At 38.9% G+C, this 14,481-nt stretch overlaps 1 protein-coding gene across 9 annotated transcripts in view; it reads left to right on the top strand.

Moving 5' to 3' along the window:
• Positions 1–14,481, top strand: part of PKHD1 (PKHD1 ciliary IPT domain containing fibrocystin/polyductin) — a 568,785-nt gene that overhangs the window by 67,727 nt on the left and 486,577 nt on the right. For all 9 annotated transcript variants that reach the window (XM_058306868.2, XM_071218516.1, XM_071218517.1 and 6 more), the window contains 4 exons: positions 1,003–1,070; positions 2,241–3,848; positions 5,715–5,858; positions 10,142–10,361. In XM_058306868.2, coding sequence (XP_058162851.1) covers positions 1,003–1,070; positions 2,241–3,848; positions 5,715–5,858; positions 10,142–10,361 — 2,040 coding nt within the window. The remainder of the gene's footprint in view (positions 1–1,002; positions 1,071–2,240; positions 3,849–5,714; positions 5,859–10,141; positions 10,362–14,481) is intronic.

Here is a 14,481-nt window from a genome sequence, read left to right as displayed (position 1 = left end):
AGGGGATAATGACTTGAGAATGGTATAATTTGAACAAATCTTAGAAATCCCATAGACCTGTTCACTCCACGATGGATCCTGGGGAAACCTTTGACTAACTACTTGTCTCAGTTTTCTATTTGCTACAACAAATACTGTATAAGGGGTTAGCTTAACAACAGAAATTTATTGGCACATGACTTCAGAGGTCAGAAAGCTTGCATCCTCTTGGGGTTGGTATTTTCTACTGGCAATCTTGGGGTTCCTTAGCTTTTCTTTCACATGGCAATGCACATGGCTGCATCTTCTCCTTTTCTTCCAGGTTCTATTGACTTCTAATGCTGGTTGCTCCCTGTGGCTTCTCTGCATCCAATCTCCAATGCTTATAAGGACTTTAGCCATATTGGATGAAGGCCCACCCTCATTCAGTTTGGGCACCTTAACTAATAACACCTTCAAAGGTCCTAGTTATAAATGGGTCTATATTTATAGGAGCAGGGGGTGGGAGCTGAGCATGCCTTTTGTGGGGGACATGATTCTGTTCCCAGTACTACTTGTGGAAAGGGGAATTTCCTGGGATATACTATTTTGTGACTCCTAGTTAGAATGGAAGTTGTGGGGAGGGGAACATTTATATTTGAAAAGGGAAAGAGTCTGTGGTTTACACCTTTAAGAAGGTTGTGACTTGGATTACAAACCATCTCTTCTTCATGACCCACTTTGCTCTGAAGTTCCTTTTCCCAATATTTTCACAGAAGTTCCCTCTCTTCACTCCAAAAGTAGCTAACTTGTATGGGACTGATGTGACCACATGATACTGGCCCAGGAAAATGTTTTCCACAATATCTTTTCCCCACCATGTATTTTCTTCTCTGTTGGGTAGTATCATTCACACTCATCCTCCATCACTGCTGCTTTTCTCTCTCTTTCTCCCCCAAATACATAAAGCTCTTCTATTTCACCCTTTCTTTACTTCTTCTCTACATCCCAGTTATTCCATAATGATCTCCCTGTCTTCTCTAGGGTTGATCTTCATATCCAGTACATCACACAAGTTTTTGGCATAGAGCCTTGCTGCGGATCCCTCCTGGGTGAGTGGTTCTGGCATGACTGTTATATTTATCCAGTGAGTCAATTCACTAAATATTTGGACTTTGTTCCTGGATTCATTAACTTGCTCAAAATGTCACCTATAACCCCATGAGGCTGGAGACAGGGGACAGGAGAGAGAGAAACTTTCCTTGTACTTGGTGAATTGAGTGGTAATTCCTTAGCCAAGTAATCTTAAGAAATTAAAGAATATTTATGAAAAAGAGATGTGCCTAGTTTTCTTTACCCTAATGGAAAGAGGCTGAAACATCTACTGGGTAGCATATCTCTATGCTAGTGGATATTGGAAAAACAACAGCAAGAGTTTACTGCCTTAGCCTTTTAGATACTACATGTGCAACAGAGGAGGAATGAATCTTTAGTGTTTTCACTTTCTTTTAGGGATAGAGATAAATGACCATGAAATAGAAACACAAATGCCAATATAGGAGGAAATATAAGGACGAGACAAATAGAGGAATCTCTATGCATCTGAACAAACATAGAAATTGTGTGTGAAATACATATTATCCTTTTGGAGTATAGAAAAATGCTCTTTAAAGATGCTTGGCTGTACCACAGTTTTGTATAGGCTGTGGATTGTATTACTCCATCCTCTGTCCTGAAGATGGGATTTGACTCTCCCTCAACTAGAGAGCAAGGCAAAGTCTATGAATATAGCAGCAAATTCACAAGTGTAATTTAATGGCTCTTGATATGCTTCATAATACATACATACACATATACATGTATATCTGTATATATATATGTATGTATAGAAATAATTTATAGAATAGATATAACATTAGAATGCTGCATAGACTAATATAACAAATAAGTAGGAGACTGCAAGGTATATTATTTTTCATTATTGTGTAGTTGGTACAAATGGAAACTTCCAGGAAATGAAAAGGTACTTAAAAAGTTTGTTTTAAATATTTTAAACTTACTTTCTCTATAAAAATTATATTATTTCACAGGTATGTGAATTTCAGCCCATCTGACTCCTGTTAAAATGACCACAAATTTGACATTAGTGGAGGCAGTGTGAAATTGGGGCTCCACTGACATTGACTCCAACTTCCACTTAATTGCATTAAGGCTTAGAGATGCTGTGAGTTCTTAGTTCTGAATATCATTCTTAATATTTGTTTTTGATATTCATGCTTTAGGTGGAACCATCCTCAGCATCTCAGGAGTAGGCTTAAGCAGGGAGGCAGCTTTGTTTAGGGTACTTGTGGGCAATCGGTCCTGTGACATCATGGACTCAACTGAGGAAAATATCTGGTGTGAGACCCCATCGGTCCCCTTGCTGCCTGATGCAAACAGTCTCACTGCTCCTGTCCCCGTGGAGGTCTGGATTGGCAATGTTACCTTCACCCATGGACCTGCACCAAGCCTGGCAAAGAGGGGCTTTACCTTCATCTATGAAGCAGCAGCAACACCTGTGGTCACTGCGATGCAAGGAGAAATCACCAATAGCAGCCTGAGGCTCTATGTGGAAGGCAATAACATCTCCAACTCAGTGATGCTTCTGGGGAACTTGAAGTGTGATCTCGAGGCCCAGTCTTCCAGGAGCAACGTGAGCCTGTCTTGGTGCTCCTTTCCTCTTCACGCTTTGGAGGCAGGCATCTATCCTCTCCATGTACGTCAGAAGCAGATGGGATTTGCCGATATGTCTGCAGTGCCCAAGCAATTTGTGATCACACCTCAGATAACATCCATCTTCCCAACCCAAGGTTCTGTTTGTGGTGGAACAGTCCTCACTGTGAAGGGTGTGGCTCTCAACTCTAGTAGGGGTTCAGTTCAAATTGACCTTTCAGGCCCTTTTACTTGTGTGATTTTGCATTTGGGTGACCGGACAGTCCTCTGCCAGGTCAAGCTGGTGGGCAACCCCTTGCCAGGAGATACCATCGCTCTGAATGTCACGGTGTTCGCCAATGGGCTGACCAGTGAGTGTTGGGGGAACTGCACGCTCTTCATGCAGGAAGAGACAACTCCTGCCGTGGATGCATTGACCGCCAACACCAGTGGGTCACTGACCACAATGCTGATTAGGGGTCAGAGATTGGGGACCACAGCTGATGAGCTGATGGTTTTTGTGGATGACCACCTTTCTTGTGACATAACTTTCTTTAATGCAAGCCACGTGGCATGCCAAATCAGTGACTTGACCCCAGGACAGCACCATCTCTCAGTTTTTCATAAAAGATATGGGTATGCTTGTTGTGGAAACGTTTCCAGACATTTCAACATTTTCCCTCGAGTATTTCATTACTTTCCTAAGAATTTCAGCATACATGGTGGGAGCATCCTGACTATAGAGGGCAGATCCCTGAGAGGACGGAACACCTCCTCGGTCTACGTTGGCCAGCAGGCCTGCCTCACGGTGAAGGTTAGTGCTGAGCTCATCCAGTGCGTTGTTCCTGCCGCCAGTGGCTCCATGCCCCTGGAAATAGAAATAGATGGAAGTTTGCACCACGTGGGAGTCATTGGTTACAGCAAAGTCTTCACCCCAGAGTTGCTTTCTGTTTCTCAGACTGATGACGTCTTAACCTTTGTGGTGGCCCAGGTCACAGGAGCTGTGGACATTGACATTTTTATCGGGTTGTCACCCTGTGTGGGTGTCTCTGGTAACCACACCGTTCTCCAGTGCATGGTCCCTTCCCTTCCTGCTGGGGAGTACGGAGTCAGAGCATACGACCGGGTCAGAGGGTGGGCCTCTTCTGTTCTGGTGTTCACGTCGAGGGTTGCTGTTACAGTAGTGACCCAGAACTTCGGTAAGTCAGGCAAATAGGAAGGAGCGCCTTTGTTATGCAAGTGAACTAACAGCTGCTCTCACTTCTAAAGGTGGAAATCTATGTCAATATAAAGATGGGGCAAGAGGAAGGGTTGACCTCTTACAGTCCCAGCTTCTTCCTGATACTTGTCTTTGCCATGCTCTATCTATGAGACTCTGATTGCTTTTTATTGAGGGAATTGTGCATATCCTCTAAGTGTTTGATTGTATTTTAATTTGATGCATTAACCCAATTTAATTTGTTTTAAATTAAATAATACTATTTGTGAGAGCTCATAATTTGATCATTTAAGTAGAACATAAATGCTTTCACCTATTTTTAGACCTACATGCTTGTTTTCATTATTTTGAACCTATTAAATAGAATTAATTTTTATCATTTTGTGTTATTTCACAGATGAATTCATACTCCATCAATAATAAACCAATTGCATAGTACAATCATGTTGGTTGAAATTTTCCCCTTTTTTGATATACTGAAATTTGCCTTGCCTTCTCTTCAAATGATGGTTTTGATTTCTATTTACTCAAAGCACTTGGGATACCTCAAATCTGAAAGTGGCTTAGAAAATATAGAGGAAATTATGGAAGGAGAATCTTAGACTGATGAGGTACTAACTAAGTAATTTCTTAGAAATGGCCTCAGATGGGTGAAGTGCTCTAGGGGTCAGGATTTGGATCTTGGTTTTGTCACTTACCACCCCCTCTCTGAGCTTCAGATCCCTTATTTGAAAAACACAGGGCTTTAGACTGGATGACCTTTCAGCGTCCCTTTCTAATCTCTAAGATTCTATGAATTTTGTGGTGGGAGAGTAGGCTTAAGATATGTACCTTAAGCAGAAAGTGTTACTCTTGAGTTTTTCGGGTGGCTGTGTCAGTACTGCCTAGACTCTCCTTGAAGGCAGTAGGAATTTGGGGTGCGGTACCTCAATGTACACTAGAAGATTCCACCCATCTCAGATTACAGGGGAGTGTGGGGCACAAACAGCATTTCCCTTTATTGATTCTTAGGCTAAAGCAAAACATGTCATCTGCTTCATTGTCTGTAAAGAATTGTCATGCTTTTACCTATCAGAGACAGGCACTTTCATACATTGCTAGTAGGAGTGTAAACTAAGCACAATACTGCTTTGGAGGGAAATTTGACAATATCCATAAACATTAAAAATTCACTTTTCCTTTGACTTAGCAATTCTGCTTCTAAGAATCTCTAACAGCTTTACTCACACAAGTTTTCCAAAAATACTTACAGTTCTTTGCAAGTACTAATTCTAGCAAAAGGGGAGAAATAATCAAAGTATTCATCAATTGGAAGTTTGCTCAGTAAATTGTGGTAAAATCATGTAATGGAATTCTAAGTAGCTATTATAATGATAGCTAGACTTGGAGAAATGTTTAAGATATATGTTTAGGTTAAAAAAAAACAAGTTAGATAATATATAAGAATGACCCCTTTGTATGAAAATATATATACTTAGAAAATTCTAGAAGGATTAACAGGATACTATATATGGCTACTTCTGAGGTATGAGACATGTGATTGGGAGACCATTTATTTTTGTTTTATACTCTTTTGTATAAAAATTTCAAAACTACAATTACTTTTCTGTGTAAATATTGTTATGTGTTTTCAAACCCCATTAACATGATAGGTTGTTGAACACAGTTGGGACCTGACAGAATACAGACCCCAGACTCTGCATATCAGGGACCTAGAGCCAGTTGTGTGAACTCTGGACGGTGTAGAAAGAATGATGGGCAATGTAAAAGCAAGTTGTTTGAATTGTGAGTTAAATAAAGAAAGCTTTGCCTCTATGATCATGCATTTGTAATTTGGTCTTTAAAGGCTACCTGGGTGGAAGGCTTGTGCATGTGTTTGGAACAGGATTTTCTCCAGGGAATATCTCAGCTGCCGCGTGTGGTGCTCCCTGCCAAGTCTTGGATAATGCTACAGTATCTGCCTTCAGCTGCTTGGTTCTGCCACTAGATGGTCAGTAAAAAAATGCAGTTACAATTTTCAGTATTCATTAAATAGTATTAAATATTTAATATTTAATGATATTTTTGCATTACTCCTACTTTTGTAGTTAATGTGGTTCAGACTACTGGTTTTTCTGGGAAAAAATTTCTCAAGTACTCATCTAAAGTGGTAATTAGAATATAGGGCTGCCTATTAAAATGGTTCTATAATAACTTTTATCATATTGATGGGTCAATGTTAAATGTTTGCATAATTATAGATCTTGTTAACCGTGCACTTTAAAAAAAGTTTACTACATGTGCTTTCTGTGTTGTGCTTTAAGTTGTATTCCTAATGTATTTGTCCTTAATTTTGATGTGTGCTAAGGATTTACAGAGTGATACAAATTTCTCTGCCTCCGAACTTGGCCAATAATTCCATGATGGATAATACTTTTGAGATGGCAATTTATACTGTATTTTCATAGACAACATGAAGAAAATGAATCCTTGTTTGAAATACTAGAAATTGAATTTCCTATTATCACTATGTGACTAAGTAGAACATTATGCAAGAGAGATTCATTCCATTTAAGATTCCACAGTAGGAAACTAAAGATCCAGTTGATTTGAGCTTAAAATATCTGTTTCATTCATTGTTCTACATCATGTGCAGAGAACAGTCCTAGTGTAGGGTGGGTTCAAATTTAATGTTTTATGAAAGATTAAATGAAGGAATTGGGCAATGGTGGAAAAAGAGAATGAAGACCCCACATTTCTGGTAATCTTTAATCTGCTTTTACTTTTTTTTAAAAAAAACTTTCACATAGACATTGCTTAAATTAATAGATTTTTAAAAATCCCTTTGGTGTTTTTCAGGATACAACTAGAAGTACAAATCAGTGTGGTTTTAGAGTCAGGTGAATTGTGGTATTGGAAGCTTGGTAACTCCTAGGGGAAGAATAATAGAAATTATTCTGTTTTAAAAGATTCAATTATGTTTTCACAAAGGACTTCTCAAAGTTTTTTGACTTTAGAGGAGGAAATTACGAATTGAAAGTTGTAACTCTTAGTGTTGCCACCAGGTGTCACCAAACACCTGTTTATTGTGCAAGGGACCCGCTTATCCTGGGGAAATGGATAATTTGACTTATTTTCGTATTTCATAAAAAAAGTCTTTTTATAGATTTTTACCACAGTGTCTAAAGATGGAGAAAAACTGGTGAGACCCAACCCCAGAGATTCCTTACTTAAGATCCAGGATGGAATTCAGGGATTCTATCAACCACCTGGAATTGGATCATTTTGAGTATATATTTTAGGGAAGTAGGTCCATAATATAAATCAAATGATCAAATGGGCTATGTGTCAGAAATCATCCTCCGGCTTTCAGACAGGAATGCATATAACCAACTTAGCTAAGAATCTGCTATATTTTAAAAGTTTTCCAGAGGATGATTTCTCAGCAGTGATTTTTCCAAGTGTTTTATAAGCACCATATTCAGGAAAATCTATTCTTTTAGCTAACTAGTTTTCCCTAGCTTTACTTTTTTCAACCTTCAGTGAAAACTAGAGAAATCAGCTGGTGGTCCTTGGAAGATGAAATAATCTCGTTTCCTTTAAGACAGTGATTCTCAAAGTGTGCTTCCCCAAGCAGCAGCAGCAGCAGCAGGGTCCTGGGAGTTTGTTAGAAATGCAAATTATTGGGTCCCACTGAATGAGAAACATTCCAACAAGTAAACATTTTGGCACTTCTCTTAAGCCCTCTGTGAATTCCTACATTCTTTCCTAGTTTGAAACCCAAACTAGGTAGCTCCTCTGCATGAGTGAGTTCTGGCTACACTGGGTATGTTTGTCTTTAAGGGGCAGCACCGTCTTGCTTGTTTATAATCTTTCTGTTACCTACCACTATTCCAAAGTGATTTTTATCTCTAGCACGGCTGTACACAGCTGGCCTTTCCTCGTTTTATATTTATATAATTTCTTTTTTCTTCGGTAGTTTACGCCTTGCTATTTTGGTCATTTGTTTATTTCTGTTAACTTTTAAAATTTACCCAAGGTCACTTTGAATTCTGACCCTTGCTTTGAGTTTTATTCATCAGTTTGACTTTGTACGCTAAGGACAGCGATGCTTTACAAAAACGTTCCTAATTATTGTTTTGCTTGTTCCTAGGCCACATCGCTAATGTGTTTTCTTTTCATGAGTCCGGCCAAGGGGGTTAAAGGTGGGGCTCTGAAAAAGTTCTTTTGCTGCTTTTGGTGTCATCTATCTTTACCTTTTCCTGAAATTGTACTTCTAACAACAGAAGAATTTTACCTTTTAGTATGATGGGTGACTAAAACATCCTGTTGGGGAAAGCAATGCTTGGCATTTGTTTAAACAGCAGCAAGCTCTTTGAACATCAAGTTTCTTGCATTTTGTGAATTACACTGCATAGCTTTTACAAGAAACCTTTAATTTTTCCAGGAGTCACGACAAGGTAAAGTGATTAAGGTCACACAGCTATTTAGTGGTAGAACTTTGAGTAAATAAAACCCAGGGATTCTGATCCTCGGCCCAGGATATTTTTCGTAATCTTCTCTGTCAATTTCCATCTATCCAATCACCCTGAATGAGTTCATTATTTTTAGGTGTGGAGCTTGTTTTTTATTTACCTTAGGGCTTACTAATTGGAAAGTTTTCAGGTTTTGTCTATCCATATGAGAGTGCTACTGTTGATCATTTTTATGGCTATAATTCTTTGGACACACATTCATAGAGAGCGTCATAGGTGTCAGGGACTTGGGGATGTAACTGCAACAATGACACAATTTGTGTGTTTTGAATAGCTTCAAGCCCCTTCATGGGTTGCATCTCATTTATCCCTTGCTGCAGCACTATGATGAGGCAGGGCAGTTAGTTTCAAACTCACAGCCCTTGATAACATTTCTTGAATACCTTTATGGAGAGGCTAGCTGCAGCAGTAGCAGGCTGATGAGACCTTTCTTTTTCTTTGGTCTCCTTTACTTTATTAAGGTTTTCAGACAGAGCTACTTGGCAGGATCTCACATGGAGAGCTGTCCATCATCCTGCTGAAGGTTATTGCCAATCTGCCTTGGTGATGCTTTTTACATTGTGTCTCATGTCCCAGCAAGAAATAACCTGAGAATCAAAGGGCTTCAAATAGTTGCTTTTCTGCTTTATAAAATGCTAGTAGGGAAGTGGCTGTGGCCCAATCGATTGGGTTACAGTCTACCATATGGGAGGCCCTGGGTTCACGTCCCAGGGCCTCCTTGTGAGGGCAAGCTGGCCCGTGCCTGTGGAGAGCTGATGGCCCACACCCATGGAGAGCTGGCACAGTGAGATGACACAACAAAGGGATTCAGGCAGACACAGAAGAACGTGCAGCCAATGGACACAGAGAGCAGATAGCAAAAAAGCTGCAGGGCAGGGGGAGGAATAAATTAAAAAAAAAAGCTAGTAGTTGTGACTGTATTTAAACCATGGACTTGTTATTCAAGAGATCAAAAAAAAGAGAGTAAAAAGTTTACCCTTAAACTTGAGGAAGATATTATAACCTTCATAGGTTTAGTACCCAGAATATGTAAAGGATACAAATCAGTAAGAAAATTAAAAATGGCCTAGAAAAATGGGCAAATGGTAGGGATAGGAATTTCACAGAAGAGGAAACTCAAATTATTGGTTAACATATAAAGAGTTGTTCAAACTAAAAAGTAATGATGAAAAAATAAGGCCTCAATGGGGCTTCATTATATATACAATCAATTGGCAGAAATTAGAAGCCTGACAATTCTAGTCATTGATAATTACGTGGAGCAATGGGAACTTACATATAGAGGTGCTGGGAATGTAAAATGGTACAATCATTTTGGAAAAGAATATATAATAGCATTATCTTGTAAAGTTGAACTTATACTTTAGGAACAAGCAATTTTTTTAACAGGCATATTCCTTAGAGAAAATTTTGTGCATGTTTGTAGTAGCAAAAACTGTGAAATGCCCAAAGACCATTGGTAAGAGAATAAATACATTGTAGTATTTTAATGCAATGCAATATTGCACAACACAGATTCAAGAGTATTACAACTGTTATAGATCTTATGTTGACTGGTAGAATCACAAAAGTTTGCCTTATTATGATGGTTTATAATTTACAAAAATTTTATGTATATTCTTCTGTATGTATCATATAGACATAATTTATTACAAAGTAAACTGGTAACTTCAAGGTCCCATTGGCCAATTGAGAACACATGGACTTCAATTATGAAACAATGTGAGTTTATCTAACCTAATGATGACCGTTTCCTCAGCGTCCTTGGCTTTCCTTTGTGGCCTGAAGCACAAGGAGGAGGGCTGTGAAGCTTCCAGTCACACCTACATTCAATGTGATTTGACTTTCACTGTGGGGACAGAGAAATTGTCCAAATCATGGCCTTACCTCTACATTTGCGAAGAAAGTTCCCGATGCCTCTTTGTGCCCGATCAGTGGACAGAGCCTGCCTTTCCAACGTTCTCAGGCCTCTTCATCAGGTAACCCTGGCCTGTCTTTCCCTGCTCCTGCCCCATGAATGCATGGCCAATGGTCCGATGGGGCCATGAGGGACGGTAGGATGGGTGGAGGCTACCCTGAGGGCCCACAACTCCCATTAGAGGGGCCATTCCATTGTGAATTCCAGCCAGGCTACATATCAAAGCATCTCCTGTCTTTTTCAAGTGTTCAAGAGAACATCTGAAAAATCTGCCCAGTAAACAGCTCGCTTTGTTCTTGCTTAGATTTTAATATTTATCTTCCGATCCAAAGCAACATCTGGTGAATGCCAATGGGGAAAAAGATTAGACATTATGAAAAACAGAAGGCTTTTTTCTCCTTTCCTTTTTCTTTTCTTTCCAAACAGATTCATAAGCAGGAAAAAAGTAACAGAGAAATCCGGCAGATTTTACAGTGTTTATTCAAAAGAAGGGGGGAGATGTGCAGATGGAATTACTGTAGATTTAGGATTTGGAAGCCATAAGCTTATAAGAATTTTTTAAACTAAAAGATAAAAAAAAAGTACTGCAACCCTTTTTCTTAAGAAAATAAGCAAACAAACATGAGACCATGTTGGCAATTCTGGATGGCCTTAATTTCCAGTAAGCAGTACTTTTCCAAGGCAGTGTGATATCTCAGTGCTGAATATTGCCCTGCTTCCTTTATTTCTTATCTTTCAGGTGGTTACATCTGATTATTTAATGAAGGCCTGTTTTTCCCATTTAAAAAAAGACTGAACAAGACCAGTTACACAGAATCAAAGACATAACCAGCCCTTTTCACAGCAGCCTGACTTCTAGGTGTCTTGAGATTGAGTGTTTTTTAGGATGAGTTTGCTGTCAGAGGTTTGTGTTTAGTTAGATGAACTGAGGACATTCCTTGGCTGGTTGCTTTCTAGAAGGCCATGAAAAACCCTGTTTAGGTCACATAGGAAATGCGGTACTGGAGGTTGGACTCTTGTGAAATTGGTTGGACCTCACTAATGCCAGATATAGAGAAGTACAGTCAGCAGTTCCTGGCTCCACTGAGTTCAGGGGCTCTATCTGGATCCCCAAAGCTCTTCCTTCAGAGTTCTTCCATGTCCTTCTTCATTCTAGGGGATGGCTGAGGAAACGGAGCCTTAGACCCCATCAAAATTGTGGCCCAATGTTCTGGCTATTGATCAGGCAAAAGTGGATATATTTTCTTGAGTAAGAATTAAAATAAGTTCCCTATAATTTCAAAAATAAAGTTTATTTTTGTGGGGAGACCAGCACTGTTGCATTTTGCTGGTGGGAAGGTAAGTTAGCACAATCTTTAGAGGAAAATTTGGCAGTATCATTAAAAGCCTAATAATTCTTAATGCTTGTGACCCAACAATTTCACTTCTAGAATTTTATTTTAAGAAAGCAGTTAGAGATATGTAAGATTTATCGCCATGTTCACTGAAATGTTAGGTATAATAACAAAAAATTGAAGTTCGGTGTTTAGTAATAAAGAATATATCCAAATGATAGGCTACTAAAGAACCATTAAAAACCATGATATAGCATTTTTAACTAAGTAGGGAAATACTTAAAATATACTGAGAAGTGGAAAGCACAGTTCACAAAATAATGTGTGAATTTAATCCTAGTTTTGTGTACAGTACATACATGTGTACATACATGTGAAAAGGGTGCTTAGGAAAAAGACTAGAAGGATGTATTTAAAAACATTGATAGTGCCTATTCTTAGGGGGCTGGAATGCTGATGATATTCATTTTATTTTCTTGAGTTTTTATTTTTCTAGTCCTATGTACTAATTTTATAATCAGAAAACACAACAGATTATGTAAGGGACATTAAGAAAATTCTTAGTTCACAAAATAGCTTTTCTGGGTTTCTTTTAAGATTATACATGTGAATCCAGAGAACTCTTCTCCAGGACCTTTTTAGAGAACTCACTTCCATTTAATGCTTTATCTCCTTGCCAACCACTCTGATTATTGGCTTGATGTCATTTTTCAAAGTTAAATGTGTCGGTATGGCAAAAATAATGCTTCATCTATCCATCTGATAGGTATTTATCAAGCACCTACTGTGTTCCATGCCAGGTGCAGTTTTGAACATGATGGGAAAGACCCAGCCCTTAAAAGGAGACTTTAGGGTAGAGGGGAAATGCAGACAATAAACAAATGATTGCCTGTTGGGATAGGTACTGTAAAGTGGTAATGAATAATGGAGGCTACTTTAGACAGCAAGCTCAGAGGAGGATTCTCTGAAGGCTCTTTTATGCTGGGATGAGAAGAAGAAGGAAGAAGAAGCAGAGAAGGAGGAAGAGGAGGAGGGGGAGAAGGAGGTATCAGCTGTGGAGAATCAGGCAGTGGGGACAGCAAATGCAAAGCTCCCTATAAGTTCTACAAATTGCCAGAAGGTCAGTAGGACTGGAGTATAGAGAAAAGGAAGAAAAAATGGCCCTCCATGAGCTAGAAGAGGAATGTAGGGCCTTGGAGTTCATAGCAAGGGGTTTGGATTGTATTCTTAATACAGAATAAGGGAGTTTCTCAAAGTCACACAGTCAGGCCATATCAGTAGTTGGGACTGGATCTCAAGGCTGCCAGTTCACAGTGTACTTAATGATACACTGTACTGTGATTGTTAGTGATGAGAGCTTTCATTGACCTCTGCGAATTAAGTGAGATTTCAGAGTCATAGGAAGCAATTTTCAGACTAAGTTCAGTTGATGGAATACCTTCAAGTGTTCTTACTACCTATCCTAGAGAGCACATAGGTGAAGATTACCTGATTACTTTAGGATCTGCTCAGACGAACTGAAAGAAAAATAGATTAGGGATCAAGAAATCTAGGTTATAGAACTATCTTGGATAAAAAATTTTATACTTTCCCCATATGTACAGACTTTCTCTCTTTTTCTCTCTTTATATTTAAACCTGGCCAACTGTACTGCTTAATTCACAGGATTATTTATTGTGGAAGAGAACAGGGAATAATAACTATTAAAAATTTTAATATTATGTTATTGTTAGTATATTTTTGACATTGTGGTGTCTATGCTAATTTTGGTGATGGCTTTTTAATTAAAAAAGTTCTAGTGAGGTGATCAGGGGAAAATACAAGAAGGAAGTATGAGCTAAAGCATGTGAACAAAAGTCTAATCCAACCTATAGGAGTTTTAACTCTTTTCAGAGCAAAAAGAACATAACTGGGGAAGAGTGTATCACTAACAGGCAAACAAAAGGAGAGCAGAGTGACTCACCACATTTTTTTTTTTTTTAATTTTTTTATTTTTTATTGACTTTGTAATAATATTACATTAAAAATATATATGTGAGGTCCCATTCAACCCCACCCCCCCACCCCCCCTCTCCCCCCCCCCCAATAACACTCGTTCCCATCATCATGACACATCCATTGGATTTGGTAAGTACATCTTTGGGCACCTCTGCACCTCATATACATTGGTTCACATCATGGCCCATACTCTCCTCTATTCCATCATGTAGGCCCTGTGAGGATTTACAATGTCCGGTGATTACCTCTGAAGCACCATCCAGGGCAGCTCCAACCACATTTTTACTTTTACCTTTGCCAGCCATGAACCTAAAAAGGGCAGAAGAAGGCTCCTTAGAGAATGGAAATCCAAGGCGGAGAAGGTTGTAAAGGAAGTCAGTCACTCCTTTCCTTGAGTTCAAGTGTGTAGTTCCAAATCATTTATATATTATGTACAAAGAACTTGCTCATGTGATTCAGGATCCACTAATGATAATGAACCACAGAAAAGCGTGCACAAAACAGAAAAGAGGTGATGGGCAAACAGTCTCTGAATTACCTTAAAGGGAAAAAGGGGAGAATTCTGGAACGTTAGACAGAGAAGCTTGATGTCAAATTCTAGAATGAATTATCAATCAGATGGTTTGTGAACTCTCAGAAATGAAAGTAATATGAGAACCAATTGAAAAAGAGCATGGTAGTTTGGTAAGCCAAATGCATTTCATTTCTGATGATAAGTCATTTATGACTGGAATATATAAGGAGAGCTTCTCAAACTATTTTGAACCCCCCCTTCCCAGTAGCAAAAAAGGAACCTGTGTGAAATAGGTGCTCAATTATTAGAAATTCCATTTTATAACGAGAAAACCA

The sequence above is a fragment of the Dasypus novemcinctus genome, chromosome 11, assembly GCF_030445035.2.
Source record: "Dasypus novemcinctus isolate mDasNov1 chromosome 11, mDasNov1.1.hap2, whole genome shotgun sequence".
Taxonomy (NCBI): domain Eukaryota; kingdom Metazoa; phylum Chordata; class Mammalia; order Cingulata; family Dasypodidae; genus Dasypus; species Dasypus novemcinctus.
This window is presented reverse-complemented; position numbering and strand designations above follow the sequence as displayed.